This window comes from Bos taurus, chromosome 1 (genome assembly GCF_002263795.3).
Source record: "Bos taurus isolate L1 Dominette 01449 registration number 42190680 breed Hereford chromosome 1, ARS-UCD2.0, whole genome shotgun sequence".
In the NCBI taxonomy this organism is placed as follows: Eukaryota; Metazoa; Chordata; class Mammalia; order Artiodactyla; family Bovidae; genus Bos; species Bos taurus.
In genome coordinates this window covers 42,719,070-42,738,020 of record NC_037328.1, presented here as the reverse complement: position 1 = coordinate 42,738,020, position 18,951 = coordinate 42,719,070, and the positions used below count along the sequence as shown (strand labels likewise).

General features: G+C 36.7%; 1 protein-coding gene and 1 pseudogene across 1 annotated transcript; both read right to left on the bottom strand.

Moving 5' to 3' along the window:
- Window positions 1–1,685: 1,685 nt before the first annotated feature.
- On the bottom strand, window positions 1,686–2,612 carry OR5K8 (olfactory receptor family 5 subfamily K member 8). The gene has a single exon (XM_002684700.3). The coding sequence runs from the start codon at window positions 2,610–2,612 to the stop codon at window positions 1,686–1,688; it is 927 nt and encodes a 308-aa protein (XP_002684746.3).
- Window positions 15,286–15,651, bottom strand: OR5K27P (olfactory receptor family 5 subfamily K member 27, pseudogene; annotated as a pseudogene).

Below are 18,951 nucleotides of genomic sequence, written 5' to 3'. Positions count from 1 at the left end.
ATTTCTTAGGGTGACATTTAGGATTCTCAAGTAACTTGATCTGTTTCTCCCCTTTCCCCCATATTCACCAATAGCTCTCTCCAACAATTTTGCCCACTTTCTGACTCTGTCCCCATCCTCCACTTCCAGTACCACACTCTTTTCCATAAACATTGAATCTGGTCATGATCATTCCTGTTTTCCTCCAGATATAATTTTTTTCTTCATTTTTTAAGGCACAGGTTACCTCTGATGCTGCTAAGGAGTAAACACTTTAGGCTACAAGAATCTCCTTTTTTTGGAACTCCCAAGCACGTGGGGAAAAAGTAATAATTGATTCAAATTCTGGCTAAATCTGATGAACTTGGGCAAGCTCCTCAATACTGCAAAGTATGAGGTTTTTACTGATGAAAAGCATGAAAATATCACATCTGATAACTTGGAAGGTAATATATATGAAAGGTCTAGCTTAGCACCAACCAGAGAACAGGTTCTAAGTATAAATTGGTTTTTTTCTTCCATGTTTGCACATGTAAAGATTAAAAATATTATTCTTTAGATATTTAAATTTTTACTATTTTATGCCTCATTTTTGCTTTATCAGGACCTGCAACTTTTTGTTAATGCTATGTATATACCAATACTTTACCTTGGAATCAGTCCACGTTGGTGGTATTCCTAATAACAAAAAAGACAGATAATAATATCAGAGAGAAAAAGCTTTATTTAAGAATATATTCAGGTGTTGAGTTGTCATATATGATGGTCATCCAATCAAACTATATGAAATTATCAAATCCATAGTGATGTCAATATAATTAGCATCATCTTCAGGTACAGAATTATTCACCACAAATTTATAGATACTCTATTTCAGAGAACTTGACAGAAAATTGACTATAGTACACTAAAGAGGAAAATATTCTTGACTTGCGAATATATATTCTGTGTGATTTCATATTCAAACAAAATCTGTTGAACAAATTGAGAATAAAATGAAATATATAGTTTACTTCTGTCACATGGTGATGCTTAAGATGAGACTAATATTTGACAACTTGGGATATAAGGGAGCTTGTAATATTATGCCTTGGGATTCCTGAAATTTGCCAAAGATATTGAATGGAGGTGACTTTTATATGAATGGAGGTGACTGGCTTCAAACTGTTGGCTTAGACAGCAAAGAATCCACCCACAATGTGGGAGACCCAGGTTTGAACCCTGGGTTGGGAAGATCCCTGGAGAAGGGAATGGCTATCTACTCCAGTATTCTTGCCTAGAAAATTCCATGGGCAGAGGAACCTGGCAGGCTTCAGTCCATGGGGTTACAAAGAGTTGGACATGACTGAGAGACTGATACTTTCACTTTTGATTCTTAGCATTTGCTGAATTTGTTGAAGATTTTAAGTTATTATACTTTGAAATACAGTTACTAGTGTAACTGATTATACTGTGACACAATTGTGACCTCAACTGTAATTATTTAGTTTATTCCTAATGAAACTAGTAGCTTAGATTTAGAAATATATTTACCATACTCTCTTCTTTTGAACATCTTTATTTAACTAATACATCATCATGTTTTAGTAATTCAGTGTTATATATGTCATGGCCTTTTCCCACTTTCTTGCTGTTCCTTGATTTTGGAAGTTTAGTGACATTATAATCAGTTGTCCATAAGGATGATTGATATTTGTTTCATAAAGTTATAAATTCTTCATAATTTTTTTCATAGCATTTATGACTTCCTTATTTCTTAGACTATAAATAAATGGGTTTAACAAGGGAATCACCAGAGTATAAAAAATAGCAACAGGTATATCTTTATCTTCATCATTAACTGAATTTGGTCGAACATACATGAAAAGAAGGGAACCATAGAATATTGAGACAGAGAGAAAATGGGATGCACATGTAGATAAGGCTTTGCCTTTTCCCTCTTTGGATTTCATCTTGAAAATTGTGAAAAGAATAAAAAGGTAAGAGATTATTACTGTGGTAATAGTGAAGACTAAAACTGACCCTGCAAAGATGAATATCATCAATTCATTGATATAAGGATCCACACAAGAGTGTCTGTATAATGGAAGGACATCACACAAAAAGTGATTGATTTGATGAGACTTACAGAAAGTTAGCCTAAACAGAAGTCCTACGTGAATCATGGGATGAATGTTTCCAGCTATGTAGGCCCCTGTGGTCATCTGAATGCAGAGTTTCTTTGACATCATGGTGTGGTACTGCAGTGGTTTGCAGATAGCCACATAGCGATCATAGGCCATTGCTGCCAGGAGAAAGCAATCTGTAGTTTCAGCAAGGCAGAGACAATAAAATTGTGCCATGCATTCATAGAGGGAAATCATTCTGTCTTTAGAAAAGAGGTTCTCTAGTATCTTAGGGGTAATGGCACAGGAACAACAGGAATCCATCAGCGCGAGATTCCCCAGAAAGATGTACATTGGTGTGTGAAGACGATGCTCTGTGACTATCAGTGCCACCAGGCCAAGATTTCCCACCATGGTGATCAGATAGATGGTAAAGAACACCTGAAACAGAAGGGTCTTCAGCTCTGGATGATTTGTAAATCCTATCAGGATAAACTCTGTTGTCAAGGAGTGGTTATCTTCAGTCATATCCACCTTTTCTGTTGACATAGGAATTGTGGAGATAAGATTTGAAATTATAATGTCAATAATTTTCCCTTCAAAAACATTTTTTTTTATATATTGAATAGAGCTCTTCCTTATTTCCTCTGGGAAACAGGGACACATACCTGTATGAGACATTCATTTCTCTGTAATGTCAGCTTTTATGATCTTGATTCTGAAACTCAGATTTCCCAAGAATATTTTGGTAATTCTAGGGAGGATGCTTACAATGGAAAAGGCTTGTCTTTAAGAATTTATGAAGAATACTATATGTATCAGTGTGTGCGTATGTGTGCTCAGTTGTGTCTGGCTCTTTGAGACCCCACTGACTGTAGAGTGTAGCCCACCAGGCTCCTCTGTCCATGGAATTTTCCAGGCAAGAATACTGGAGTGGGTTGCCATTTCCTTCTCCAATTCATATCCAGGACACTCTATATTTGATTCAGCATTCCCAAATAACATATGTCAGTTTTTATATTAGAGGTCCTTAAATATCAAGTCACTTTATATATATGTGTGTGTGTGTATGTGTGTATGTATGATTGTGTGTGTGTGTATATATTAAATTGAGCAATATTTTTCACACATCCTCTCAGTAGAGGGTATGTTTAAAATGTGTACACAGATATGTTAAATTTATATCTTAGGAATTGCATGAAAATCACTAAGGGTTAAGGAGAGGCCTGTTCTTCTTAAAGAAAACTACCTTGGAAAGCTAAGAAAAGAAATACCCATAGCTTATCACCTCTTTTATCTGTTTTCCCAGGGTCATGCTAAATCCATTATTCTCTTTGAAGGTACCCAAATATCTAAATCCTTTCCTCTTTTATATTAAGCATAATTTTTATATATGATACTTAATGAAGTTTACTCAGTGCCCCAGACTGTATACCAGTCTCCATTTGTTGAATGATCAAGAGTGTCTTATATACCCGATACAAATTAGAATTGCTTATGTAAAATCCAATATTGCTTTTGTTTCATGTGTGCATGTACAATTTCTTATGTTTAAATTTATTTATGTTTAATTCCAGGATAACTGCTTTTAATATTGTGTTGGTTTCTGCCATACATCAACACGTATCAGTCATAGGTGCACACATGTCCCCTCCCTCTTGAAACTCCCTCCCATCTCCCACCCTATCCCACCCCTCTAGGTTGTTACAGAGTTCTGGATTGAGCTCCCTGTGTCGTACTTTGAGGTTTCCTGTGACTTATACTTCTATAACAGCTGTGGAGAGCTATGGGAAAAAAGCATGATTGACTCCAGTCCTATGTCCAGTTCAGTGACCTGGGATGGGTGAACTTGTTTTCAGTATCCTACCAAACATCCTTAACGAACTATTTGGTGTCTGAAAATTGAAATTTGATTATGAAGAATAGTTTACAAAGGATAGTATTGAAATTCATTGTTTAAAAAATTTAGCGTCTCTTTCTTTTACCTGAATTAGTGTATCTACTATTTTACTAATTCCTGGGAAAATTATGTAAGATTTTCTGAAGTATGTCACAGTATGTAAAAGCTAATAAATAAAAGAAAGCCATGCCTTTATACTTTAGTTTTCTAACACTTAGGAAGAGAGAAAATCCTTTAAATCTTAATGTGATTTATGAGAACAAATCTTGCTTTTCTTTTAAAGGCTATATTCTATTATTATTTAGTGATCTACAAAAACATTTTGACTGAGTTTCAATTATATAAATTCTTCAGTCAAAATGGTTTATTTGAATTCCAAACTACAGGCAATGGCTGAAAGTTTTCTTTATTTTTTTGTTTTAAAATATTTAATAGCTAAGATAGAAAAAACTTTCTGTATGTAGTCCTTAATGATATAACAGAATTATATTCTGTTCTTTCCTGTATTTTTTGAAGTTCTACATTATAATCAGAGAGGTCAGCATAAATTGCAATAAATTTTCTCATCCTAGTTCCCATAGTTTTCAGTTTTGAGACTAGCTAGAATGATAACTAGTTGAAATCTAGCAACAACAAAAATGCTCAAAGATTCAGAAAAATAAATATTAATTGACATTAATATTAAAGTAAAAGTGAACTAGACTATTCCTCTTACCTTGATTTCACTAAGTGGTTTGTAACACCTCATTGTTTGCTTTATGGTTTAGGTCTACTAGAATTTCAGAATATAAACCTCTAACACATTTGGGATTAAAAGAATAAATAACTGGAAGGCTACTAATAGGCCAGTGTCAATAATTATTTTCCATACAAATGTAAATTTTCCATCAAATGCTAAAGGGATTTCCTTGCAATGTTGCAATGACCTCACTGTATTTCTATGGGGAGATTAGGTCACTATGACATACACTCCTCCCTCCATGGGATTCTCTAGGCAAGAGTAATGCAGTGGGTTGCCATTTCCTTTTCCAGGGGATCTTCCCAACCCAGGGATCGAACCCAGGTCCTCTGCATTCCAGGCAGACGCCTTAACCTCTGAGCCACCAGGGAAGCCTGACATATACTACCTAACTTTAATTAAAGATGACCTGTGGTTTGGGAAGATCCAATGGAGGAGGAAATGGCAACCCACTCCAGTATTCTTAAAATGGCAACCCACTTCAGTATTCTTGTCTAGAAAATCCCATGGACAGAGGAGCCTGGTGGGCTGCAATCCATGGGGTTTCAAAGAATCAGACACAATTTAGCCACTGAGCATGAATGAAAAATTTAAAGTGAAAGACCTTCATTAAAGTCAGTAAAGTAATTTGAGATCATCTTGCTGAATCTTATTTAACTGACCTAATTTTTATGATTCTTTGCATTCTTTGTGTAAAATGTAAAATGGTCAGAAGAGGTTGGTTTCACCTCCTACTGGATGAATTAATATGTTTATGGGATTAATTATGGTTTATGAAAGATGATTGGATTTGGAGGTGTAGAAAATTCAGCCACGGTATCAACTTCTTCCCTCTGTGAGTTGACTTTGGCTCCATGTCCTCCAAAACCCATTTTGGAAACTTTGATGTTATTAATATTATATATTCCTACATATGAATTACTGAGACTATTCTCTTTTCTTTTAAATTTACAGCAGCTGCATTTGTCTTTATTATGCTGATTCCCCCTTAATTCTAATAATCACTCTTCAGCATGCTGTATATTTGTTAGTACATCTATAATCAGTCACTCATCCCCCAGTCTCTATGAGCTTAAGAGGGAAGAGATGTCTCTCTTATGTTCATTTCTTTAATTTTAACACTTGAATAATATGTGACACTTTCACGTGCTGAACAAATATTTGTCTGATGATGAAAAAAGATAATACTCCCTTGCTCATGTATTTGAAATGGTCTTTGGTTCGTTTTTAAACAAATACTTTCCCTTATTTTGCCAGCCCTGTTGCTGCACAGTTGCTTTCTTCCTCTCACCACAGGGCACTTGACCATGTACATTCCTTCGCTCTTCCTCTGTGCACCTGCTTCATTAATTTGCTTGTTCCTCATCTAAAATATCTTTTTCTCACTGTCTATCACTGCAGTCCTACTCATTCTTGATCTCAAATGAGATCTCTTTCTTAAGGATTTTTCTAGTCCTCCCTCTAAATTAAAAGGTTTTCTTTTTCCTGGTCTTTGTGATAATTACCTGCCTTTATAATGCATTTGTGACTTTATCAAATATGAATTGTATATGTTATGTGTCTTAATTGTAAAGACATTGGCTAAATATTCGTAAGTCACATCTTACATCTTTTGGGCTCCTGACAACGAAATGAGTTAGATCCTTAATACAAGCTGCATTGATTTTTCAAATTTCAGTTCTGTTTAACCTTAAATCAAATATTTACAATATACAGGGTGTTGGAAACAACTGTGGGTAGAATAAGCACAGGATAAGGAATTCTTAGATTTTAGAAATGGCTCCTGAAAAGAAGTTCATAATCTAGTGGGGAGAAAACAGTTACGTTGGTAACGAGGAAACAACTCAAGCTGTGGTATAAAAAAGTATAAACATATAATATGGAAATAAGGAGAATGAAATGAATAGAGATCTGAAAGAAGAAAAGAAGATTTTTTCATTGAAAGTATCATTTCACATGAACCTTGGTGGATAAGTAGCATTGTACTACATGAAGCACATGTGGAAAAGAAACAGCAGATTGGAAGCATATGTTAAATTTTGAAAGGTTGAAATAGCAAGACCAAATTACAAAGTGGATAGTTTGGCTGAAGTATATGCATACATGATATAGGAGATATTTACAGTATCTTATTTATACGTACTTATAGGGCATGGGAAAATTGAAAATTGTTGTGTTTGGGTCCTTCCCTGATAATTCCCTGAAGCCTCTCAGTAAGGTCAAAACCAATGCTAAAAGGAAACTCCAAAGAGCATCTAATTATCTGCCTAACCAAGCTGTGGTGTTTGGTACTATTGAAAATCTTCAACTTTGGTTCTGTGGTAAAACTCACTGCTTCTGTCTTCCTGAGTGTTCCATCTCAGTTTTAATGCTGGGTTGTGTTTCTCTGTGTTTTACAGTGTTGTGTTCCCCTTGGTTCTGTACTTGACCAACTTCTCTTTCATTCTCTGAGTTTCCTCCAGATTATCACATCTAATTGTATATTTCAGTTATATTCCATCTTCTGATGATTTCACTATAGGAGAGTAACAAGACTCATTTTTGGTTTTAATTTACAACCCCTTTTATTTTTATCATCTTTTATGTATTGCTGTTTTACTTTTTAGTTTTATTTTATATTGGAGTATAGTTGATTTTTAATGTTGTGTTAGTTTCAGGTTACAGCAAAGTGATTCAGTTATACATATTTTTATTTTATCTTTTTCAAATTCTTTTCCTGTTTAAGTTGTTGTTGTTCAGTCATTAAGTTGTGTCCGACTCTTTGTGACCCCATGGACTGCAGCACGCCAGGCCTCCCTGTACCTCACCATCTCCCAGAGTTTGCTCAAGTTCATATCTATTGAATCACTAATGCCATCCAACCATCTCATCCTTTGTTGCCCTCTTCTCCTTTGCCTTTGATCTTTCCCAGCATCACGGTCTTTTCCAATGAATTGGCTGCTCGCATCAGGTGGCCAAAGTTCTGGAGCTTCAGCTTCATCATCAGTCCTTAAGATGAGTGTTCAGGTTGATTTCCCTTGGGATTGACTGCTTTGACTCCTTGCTGTCCAAGGGACTCTCAAGAGTCTTCTCCAGCACCTCAATTCAAAAGCATCAATTCTTCAGCATTAAGTCTTCTTTATGGTTGAACTCTTACTTCCATATATGACTATTGGAAAGATCACAGCTTTGACTATATGGACCTATGTCAGCAAAGTTATGTCTTTGCTTTTTAGTATGCTGTCTAGGTTTGTCATAGCCTTTCTTCCAAGAAGCAAGCATATTCTCATTTCACAGCTGCAGTTATCATCTGCAATGATTTTGGAGCCCAAGTGAAAATCTGTTACTGTGTCCACTTTTCCCCCTTCTCTTTGCCATGAAGTGATGGGACCAGTTCCATGATCTTAGTTTTTTTTTTAAATGTTGAGTTTTAAGCCAGTTTTTTCACTCTCCTCCTTCATCTTCATCAAGAGGATCTTTAATTCGTCTTCACTTTCTGCCATTAGAGTGGTATCATTTGCATATCTAAGATTGTTGATATTTCTCCTGGCAATCTTGATTTCAGCTTGTGATTTATCCTGCCCAGCATTTTGCATGATGCACTCTGGATATAAGTTAAATAAACAGGTGAGAATATACAGCCATTTCGTACTCCTTTCCCAATTTTGAGCCAGTCATTTGTTCCATGTAAGGCTCTAACTGGACTTCCCTTGTGGCTCAGCTGGTAAAGAATCCGCCTACAATGCAGAACACCTGGGTTCAATCCCTGGGTTGGGAAGATCCCCTGGAGAAGGGAAAGGCTACCCACTCCAGTATTTTGGCCTGGAGAATTCCATGGGCAGTATAGTCTATGGGGTCACAAAGAGTTGGACATGACTGAGTGACTTTCACTTCATTTCACTTCAAGTTCTAACTTGCTTTTTGACCCTTATACAGGTCTCTCAGGAGACAGGTAAGATAGTCTCTAGTATTCCCATCTTTTAAAAAAATTTCCTCAGTTTGTTTTGGTCCACACAGTCAAACGCTTTTGCGTAATCATTGAAACAGAAGTCGATGCTTTTCTGGAATTCCTGGCTTTGCCTATGATCCAGTATGTTAGCAATTTGATCTCTGGTTCCTCTGCCTTTTCTAAACCCAGCTTGTACACTTGAAAGTTTTTGATTCAAGTGCTGCTGAAGCCTGGCTTGAAGGATTTTGAGTACTAGCTTACTAGCATGGGAAGTGATTGCCATTGTCCGGTAGTTTGAACATTCTTTAGCTCTAGCTCTGCCCTTCTCTGGAATTGGTATGAAAACTGACTGTTTTTAGTCCTGTGGCCAACGCCGGGTTTTCCAAATTTGATGATAGCACTTTTGAGTGCAACTCCCTATTGAGTGGAGCACTTTAACACCATCATCTTTTAGTATTTTTTATTTTATATAGCTCAGCTGCAATTCCATCACCTCCACTAGCTTTATTGGTAGTAATGCTTCCTAAGGCCCACTTGACCTCACACTCCAGGATGTCTGGCTCTGAGTGAGTAATCACACCATCATGGTTATCCGGGTCATCAAGACCTTTTTTCTACAGTTCTTCTATATATTCTTAACCACCTCTTCTTAATATTTTCTGCCTCTGTTAAGTCTTTACTGATTCTGTCCTTTATCATGCACATCCTTGCATGAACTGTTCCTTTGATATCTCTAGTTTTCTTGAAGAGATCTCTAGTCTTTCCCATTCTGTTGTTTTCCTCTTTTTTTTTTTTTTTGCATTGTTCACTGAAGAAGGCCTTCTTATCTCTCCTCGCTATTCTCTGTAACTCTGCATTCAGTTGGGTATATCTTTCCCTTTCTCCCTTTCTTTTAGCTTCTCATCTTTCCTCAGTTTTTTGTAAGACCTCTTCTGACAAACACTTTGCCTTCTTGCATTTCTTTTTCTTTAGGATGGGTTTATTCACTGCCTTCTGTACAATGTTATGAACTTCAGTCCATAGTTCTTCAGGCATTCTGTCTACCAGATCTAATCCCTTGAATCTGTTTGTCATTTCCACTGTATAATCATAAGAGATGTGATTTAAGTCACACCTGAATGACCTAGTATCAGTCCCCACTTGCTTTAGTTTAAGCCTCAATTTTGCTATAAGGAGCTGATGAGCTGAGCCACAGTCAGCTCCAGGTCATGTTTTCACTGACTGTATAGGGCTTCTCCATCACTACAAAGAATATAATCAATTTGATTTCAGTATTGAACATTTGGTGATGTCCCAGTGTAGAATCATTTCTTGAGTTGTTGAAAAGTGTGTTTGGTGTGACCAGTGCATTCTCTTGGCAAAGCTCTATTAGTCTTTGGCCCTGCTTCAGTTTGTACTCCAAAGTCAAACTTGCCTACTACGCCAGGTATCTCTTGACTTCCTTCTATTTCATTCCAGTTCCCTATGATGAAAAGGACATCTTTTTTTGGTGTTAGTTCTAGAAGGTCTTATAGGTCATCATCAGATCAGATCAGATCAGTCGCTCAGTCGTGTCCGACTCTTTGCGACCCCATGAATCCCAGCACGCCAGGCTTCCCTGTCCATCACCAACTCCCAGAGTTCACTGAGACTCACGTCCACCGAGTCAGTGATGCCATCCAGCCATGTCATCCTCTGTCTTCCCCTTCTCCTCCTGCCCCCAGTCCCTCCCAGCATCAGAGTCTTTTCCAATGAGTCAACTCTTCGCATGAGGTGGCCAAAGTACTGGAGTTTCAGCTTCCGCATCATTCCTTCCAAAGAAATCCCAGGGCTGATCTCCTTCAGAATGGACTGGTTGAATCTCCTTGCAGTCCAAGGGACTCTCAAGAGTCTTCTCCAACACCACAGTTCAAAAGCATCAATTCTTCGGCGCTCAGCCTTCTTCACAGTCCAACTCTCAGATCCATACATGACCACAGGAAAAGCCATAGCCTTGACTAGACGAACCTTTGTTGGCAAAGTAATGTCTCTGCTTTTGAATATGCTATCTAGGTTGGTCATAACTTTCCTTCCAAGGAGTAAGTATCTTTTAATTTCGTGGCTGCAGTCACCATCTGCAGTGATTTTGGAGCCCAAAAAATAAAGTCTGACACTGTTTCCACTGTTTCCCCATCTATTTCCCATGAAGTGGTGGGACCAGATGCCATGATCTTCATTTTCTGAGTGTTGAGCTTTAAGCCAACTTTTTCACTCTCCACTTTCACTTTCATCAAGAGGCTTTTGAGTTCCTCTTCATTTTCTGCCATAAGGGTGGTGTCATCTGCATATCTGAGGTGACTGATATTTCTCCCGGCAATCTTGATTCCAGCTTGTGCTTCTTCCAGTCCAGCATTTCTCATGATGTACTCTGCATATAAGTTAAATAAACAGGGTGACAATATACAGCCTTGATGTACTCCTTTTCCTATTTGGAACCAGTCTGTTGTTCCATGTCCAGTTCTAACTGTTGCTTCCTGACCTGCATACAAATTTCTCAAGAGGCAGATCAGGTGGTCTGGTATTCCCATCTCTTGAAGATAGAACTGGTCAACTTCCTCTTTGTTGTTAGTAGTTGGGGCATAGACTTGAATTGCTGTGAAGTTGAATGGTTTGCCTTGGAAATGAACTGAGATCATTCTGTTGCTTTGGAGATTGTGCCCAAGTACTGCATTTCAGACTCTTGTTAACTATGACGGCTACTCCAGTTCTTCTTAGGGAATCTTGCCTACAGTAGTAGATATAATGGTCGTCTTAATTAAATTTGCCTATTCCTGTCCATTTTAGTTCACTGATTGCTAAGATGCTGATGTTCACTCTTGCCATTTCCTACTTGACCATGTCCAATTTACCTTGATTCATGGACATAACATTCCAGGAGCCTATGCAATATTGTTCTTTACAGCATCAGATTTTACTTTCACTATCAGACATATACATAATTGAGTGTCATTTCTGCTTTGGCCCAGCCACTTCATTCTTTCTGGCACTGTAGTATAATTTCCCTCTGCTCTTCCCCAGTAGTATATTGGACACCTTCTAACCTGGGGGCTCATCTTTTAGTGTCATATCCTTTTGCCTTTTTATACTGTTCATGGGATTCTCACTACAAAAATACTAGAGTGGTTTGTCATTCCCTCCTCCAGTGGACCACATTTTCTCAGAACTCTCTACTATATCCCATCCATCTTGGGTTGCCCTGCCTGGCATGGCTGATAGCTTCATTGAGTTACATAAACCCATTTGCCACAAGGCAGTGATCCATTAAAGGGCCTGTTTAGGTTACTGCAGAATATCGATCAGAGTTCCATGTGTTGAATAGTAGGTCCTTGTAGGTTAACTATTTTAAAATAGTAGAGTGTACATGTCAATCCCAAACTCAATTTATCCATTCCTCAACATTTTCCCTTTGGTAACCATAAATTTGTCTTCTAAGTCTGTTTCCGTTTGGTAAATAAATTCATTTGTATTATTAAAAAAAAAAAGATTCCACATAGAAGTGATTTTATATGTATTTGTCTTTCTCTCTCTGACTTACTTCACTTAGGAAAATCTCCAGGTCCATCCATGTTGCTGCAAATGGCCTTATTTCATTCTTTGTTATGGTAAATTATATCCCGTGGTATATGTGTTCCATGTCTTGTTTATCCATTCTTCTGTGGATGGACATTTAGGTTGTTTCCATGTCTTGGCCATTGTAAATAGTGCTGCAGTCAACATTGGGGTGCATGTATCCTATTGAACCTTGTTTTTCTTCAGACATATGCTCAGTGAAGGGATAGCTCTGTTTTTAGTTTTTTAAGGAACCCTCATACTCTTTTCCATAATGAATGTACCAATTCACATTTCCACCAATAGTGTAGGAAGGTTCCCTTTTTGAAACACATTCTCCAGCATTTATTGTTTGTAGACTTTTTGATGATGGCCATGCTGACTGTGTGGTGTGTGGTGATACTTCATTGTAGTTTTGATTTGCAGTTCTCTAATAATTAGCAATGTCAAGCCTCTTTTCATGTGTCTCTTGGCCATCTGCATGTCTTCTTTTGAGAAATGTCTATTTCTTCTGCCTATTTTTTGATTGGATGTTTGTTTATTTTAATATTGAGCTATATGAACTGTTTGTAAATTTTGGAGGTTAATCCATTGTCAGTCACATCATTTGCAAATATTTTATTCTATTCTGTGGGTTGTGCTTTGATTTTGTTTATGATTTCCTTTGCTGTGCAAAAGTCTTTTGAGTTAATTTGGGTTCTATTTGTTTATTTTTGTTTTTATGTCTCTTACTGTAGGAGATGGTTTGAAAAAGATCTTGTTGCAATTTATGTCAAAGAGTGTTCTTCGGTATTTTCCTCTAAACATTTTATAGTATCTGGTCTTAGATTTAAATTATTAAATTTTATGATTAATGATTAATAATAAATGCATTTAATAAATTTGAATTGTTATATTTAAAATTAAATTTAAATTTGATATTGTTTTATATTTTTACAATTTTCCACCTCATTTTTGCTTGATCAGAGCCTGGTGATTTTTGTTTGATCAGAACCTGGTGATTTTTGTTAATGCCTTGAATGTATCAATAATTTATCTTGGAGTCAGTCTTAATTTGGTGGTATTCCTCATAACAAGCAAGACAAGTAACAGTATCAGCGAGAAAAACTTTATTTAAGAATATATCTATGTATTGGATTGTCATATATGATGGTCAACCAATAAAACTATTTAGAAATATCAAATCCACAGTGATGTCAATATAAATAGCATCATATTCAAGTATAGATTTTAAAATCACAAATTTATAGATACTTTATTTCAGAGAGTAATAGAGTAAATAAAATACTTAATTTTAGAGAATATTGACTAATAATTAAGATGAAAATGTTCTTGATTAACAAATATATATTCTGTGTGGTTTCATATTAAAAGAAAACCTGTTGAACAGACTCAAATTCAGAATCAAATGAGACATAAAGACTACTTCTATCACATGATTCTTCTTAAGAAAAGTTTAATAGTTGAAAACTTGGGATATGTGAGAGTTTGCAAATTTTTGCCTTGGGATTCCTGAAATTTGCCAAAAATATTGAATGGAGGTGACCTCATATATACTGACTTCAATTCTTAGCATTTCTAGAATTTGTTGAAAATTGTAACTTACTTGGACAGGGAAGCCTGGCATGCTGCAGTCCATGGGGTCACAAAGAGTCAGACAGGACTGAGCACTGAACTGAACTAATACTCTGAAACATAATTTCACATAATTGTGACCTCAAGGTTAGTTAGTTCATTCCTCATGAAACCTCTAGTAGCTTAGCTTTTGAAATGTATTTACCACACTCTCTTCTTTTAAACTTGTTTATTTGCCTGATACATCATCACGTTTTAGTAATTTAATGTTATATATGACATGGCCATTCCATTTTCTCAATATTCCTTGATTTTGAAAAAAGTTTAATGACATTACAGTCAGCTGTCCATATTGGATGATATTTGTTTCATAATTTTATAAATTCTTCTCAATAATTTTTTTCAGAACACTTATTACTTCCTTATTTCTTAGACTATAAATAACTGGGTTTAACAAGGGAATCACTAGAGTATAAAAAATAGCAATAGATATATCGTTATCATCTTTATTACATGAATTTGGTCAAACATACATGAAAAGGAAGGAAGAACTATAGAATGTTGAAACAGAGAGAAAGTGGGCTGCACATGTAAGGTTTTGCCTTTTCTGTCTTTGGATTTCATCATGAAAATTGTGGACAGAATAAAAAGTTAAGAGATTATTACTATGGTAATAGTGAAGACAAAACTGACTCTACAAAGATGAATATCATCAATTCATTGATGTAAGGATCCACACAGGAGAGTCTATATAATGGCAGGACATCATAAAAAAAGTGACTTATTTGATGAGACCTATAGAAAACCTCTTGATGAAAGTGAAAGAGAAGAGTGAAAAAGTTGGCTTAAAACTCAACATTCAGAAAACTAAGATCAGGGCATCCTGTCCAATTGCTTCATGGCAAATAGATGGGGAAACAATGCAAACAGGGAGAGACTATATTTTGGGCTCCAAAATGACTGCAGATGGTGACTGCAGCCATGAAATTAAAAGACACTTGCTCCTTGAAAGAAAAGCTATGACCAACCTAGACAGTATATTAAAAAGCCTAGACATTACTTTGCAAACAAAGGTCCATCTAGTCAAAGCTATGGTTTTTCCAGTACTCATGTATGGATGTGACAACTGGACTATAAGGAAAGCTGAACCCTGAAGAATTGATGCTTTGAACTGTGGTGTTGGAGAAGACTCTTGAGAGTCCCTTGGACTGCAAGGAGATCCAACCAGTCCATCCTAAAGGAAATCAGTCCTGAATATCCATTGGAAGAATTGATGCTGAAGCTGAAACTCCAACACTTTGGCCACCTGCTGTGAAGAACTGACTCACTAGAAAAGACCCTGATGCTGGGAAAGACAGAAGGCAGGAGGAGAAGGGGATGACAGAGGATGAGATGGTTGGATGGCATTACTGACTCAATGGACATGAGTTTGAGTAGACTCTGGGAGTTGATGATGGACAGGGAGGCCTGGCATGCTGCAGTCCATGGGGTCTCAAAGAGTTGGACATGACTGAGTGACTGACTGACAGATAGTTAACCTAAAGAGAAACCCTACATGAATCATAGTATGAATGTTTCCAGATATGTAGGCCCCTGTGGTCATCTGAATGTAGAGTTTCTTTGATATCATAGTGTGGTGCTGCAGTGTTTTGCAGATGGCCACATAGCAATCATAGGCCATTGCTGCCAGGATAAGGCAATCTGCAGTTTCAGCAAAGCAGAAAAAATAAAATTGTGCCATGCATTCATGGAGTGAAATCATTCTATTTTTAGAAAAGAAGTTCTGTAGCATCTTTGGGGTAATAGCACTAGAACAATAGGAATCCATCAGAGTGAGATTCCCCAGGAAGATGTACATTGGTGTGTGAAGACAATGATCTTAACTATCCTCAACATTCAAGGCCATATATGACACATCTACAGCTAACATACTCAGTGGTGAAAAGCTGAAAGCATTTCCTTTTCTTCCTTTTCTGGAAGAAGATAAGGTTGCCAACTCTCGCCACTTCAGTTCAACATAGTCCTAGCCATATAAATCAGAGAAGAAGAAAAGATAAAGTAATTCAAATTGGAAAGTAAGAAGTAAAATTGTTACGTTTGGCAGATGATGTAATACTGTACATAGAAAATCCTAATGATGAAATTGGAAAACTTAGAGCTTGTCAGTGAATTTGTTAAAGTTGCAGGATGCAAACTTAATATACAGAAGTATGTTACACTTCTCTATACTAACGATGAAGTATCAGAAAGAGAAATTAAGAAACAATTCCATTTATCATCACATCAAAAATAAAAAAATAGCTAGAAATAAACCTATCTAAGGAGGTAAAAGTCTGGTACTCAGAAAACTGTGAGACATGGAAGAAAGAAACTGAAGACAGCACAAAGAGATTGAAAGATATACCGTGTTCTTGTACTGAAAGAATTTATATAGTCAAAATCACTATACTAACCAAAGCAATTTACCTATTTTTCAACCCCCATCAAAATACTAATGACATTTTTCATAAGCAAAAAATGTTTAAATTTGTATGGAAGCACAGAAGACTCCAAACAGCCATAACAATCTTGAAAAAGAAGAACTGAATTGGTGGAATCATGTTCCCTGTCTTCAGAGTATACTACAAAACTATTGTATTCAGAATTGTATAGTACTCGCTAAAAACAGACATGTAGATCAATGAAACAGAGGGTAAAGCCCATAAATAAACCCACATACTTATAGTCACTTAATTTATGGCAGAAGAGGCAAGAATACACAATGGAGAACAGACAGTCACTTGCAGAAGCGGTGTTGGGAAAACTGGACATCTGCATGTAAAAAAAGGAAACTTGAACATTCTTCAACATTGTAGACAGAAATAAACTCAAAGACATGAATGTAAGACCAGATTAAAGACCTAAATGTAAGACCACATACTGTAAAACTTCTACAGGAAAATGTAGGTAGAACAGTCTTTGCCATAAATTGCAGCAATATTTCCTTAAATTAATTTACTAAAACCAAAGGAAACAAAAGCAAAATTAAACAAGTGGGGTCTAATTAAACTTAAAAGATTTTGTATAACAAAGGAAACTGTGGACAAAATGAAAAGATAACCTAGTGGGAGAACATATTTGCAAATGAAAGTGAAAGAGGAGAGTGAAAAAGTTGGCTTAAAGCTCAACATTCGGCAAACTAAGATCATGGCATCTGGTCCCATCACTTCATGGGAAATAGATGGGGAAACAGTGGCTGACTTTATTTTTTTGGGCTCCAAAATTACTGCAGATGGTGATTGCAGCCATGAAATTAAAAGACGCTTCCTCCTTGGAAGAAAAGTTATGACCAACCTAGATAGCATATTGAAAAGCAGAGACATTACTTTGCCAACAAAGGTCCATCTAGTCAAGGCTATGGTTTTTCCAGTGGTCTTGTATGGATGTGAGAGTTGGACTGTGAAGAAAGCTGAGCACCGAAGAATTGACACTTTTGAACTGTGGTGTTGGAGAAGACCCTTGAGAGTCCCTTGGACTTCAAGGAGATCCAACCAATCCATTCTAAAGGAGATCAGCCCTGGGATTTCTTTGGAAGGAATGATGCTAAAGCTGAACCTCCAGTACTTTGGCCACCTCATGCGAAGAGTTGACTCATTGGAAAAGACTCTGCTGCTGGGAGGGATTGGGGGCAGGAGGAGAAGGAGACAACAGAGGATGAGACAGCTGGATGGCATCACTGACTCGATGGACAAGAGTTTGGGTAAACTCTGGGAGTTGCTGATGGACAGGGAGGCCTGGCGTGCTACAATTCATGGGGTCAAAAAGAGTTGGACATGACTGAGTGACTGAACTGAACTGAACTGATGACTGATAAAAGATATTATTAATATCCAGCATATATAAAAGTTTCATATAACTCAACATCAGAAAAACCCAAATAACCTGATTTTTTAAAATGGACGTAAGTACTGAATAGACTTTTTCCAAGGAGGAATTGCAGGTAGCCAACAGGCACATGTAAAGGTGCTCAATGTCACAAATCATCAAGGAAATGGAAATTACAACTGCAGTAAGTTATCATATTACACCATTCAGGATGGCTATCATATGAAACAATACAGATAACAAATGTTCAGAAGCATGTGGAGAAAAGGGAACCCTCATACACTGTCAGTAGGAATGTAAATTGGTGCAGCCAACAGTATGGAGGTTTCTCCAAAAAACGAATAACTGAACTGCCATTTGACCCAGCAGTTCCACTTCTGGGTATACATCTGGGGAAAAGCCCATTAATTAAAAAAGATACACGTACCCCAGTGTTCATAGCAGCATTATACAATTGTAAAGACATGGAAACTAGTGTCTACTAACAGATGAATGGATGAAGAAGTGTACACACACACACACACACACACACACACAGTGGAAAAGTACTCAGCCATATAAATAATGCCTTTTTACCATTTGTTGTTTTATGAATGGACTTGAAGGGCATTGTGCTAAGTGAAACAAGTCAAACTGAGAAAGACAAATACTGTATGATATCACTTACATGTGAAATCTAAACTATGCAGTGAACTAGTAAATATTAGAAAAAGAAAGACTCACAGATACAAAGAACAAACCAGTGGGGAAGTGGGGAAGGAGAATATAGAGTTAGGAGAGTGGGAGGTACAAACTATTTGGTGTAAGAAAGCCTACACAGATGCATTATATAACATGGAGACTAAAACCAATATTTATAATAAGTAGAAATGGAGTGTAACCTTTGAAAACTATATAAAATATAAAAATTATCAAATAAATAAAAAAATGACATTTAACTGAATTCTTGAAAAATAAATCACTATAGAGGACAATCTGGGAAAATTGGGAAAAGTTCAGATGTGACTTTCATATTTGGTGCTGTTAAATTACATAGAGGTTATAATGACATTATGATCATGTAGGAAATGTCTATGTTCCTTTGAGATGTATGTTGAAGTATTTATGGGTAAACTGTCATACTGTTTACATGTATCAGTTCAGTTCAGTTCAGTTCAGTCGCTCAGTCATGTCCAACTCTTTGCAACCCCATGAATCGCAGCACGCCAGGCCTCCCTGTCCATCACCAACTCCCGGAGTTCACTCAAACTCACATCCATCGAGTCAGTGATGGCATCCAGCCATCTCATCCTCT

Excerpts from the sequence above, each read along its gene's own strand:
- OR5K8 (XM_002684700.3), bottom strand. The coding sequence starts at position 2,612 with ATGACTGAAGATAACCACTCCTTGACAACAGAGTTTATCCTGATAGGA.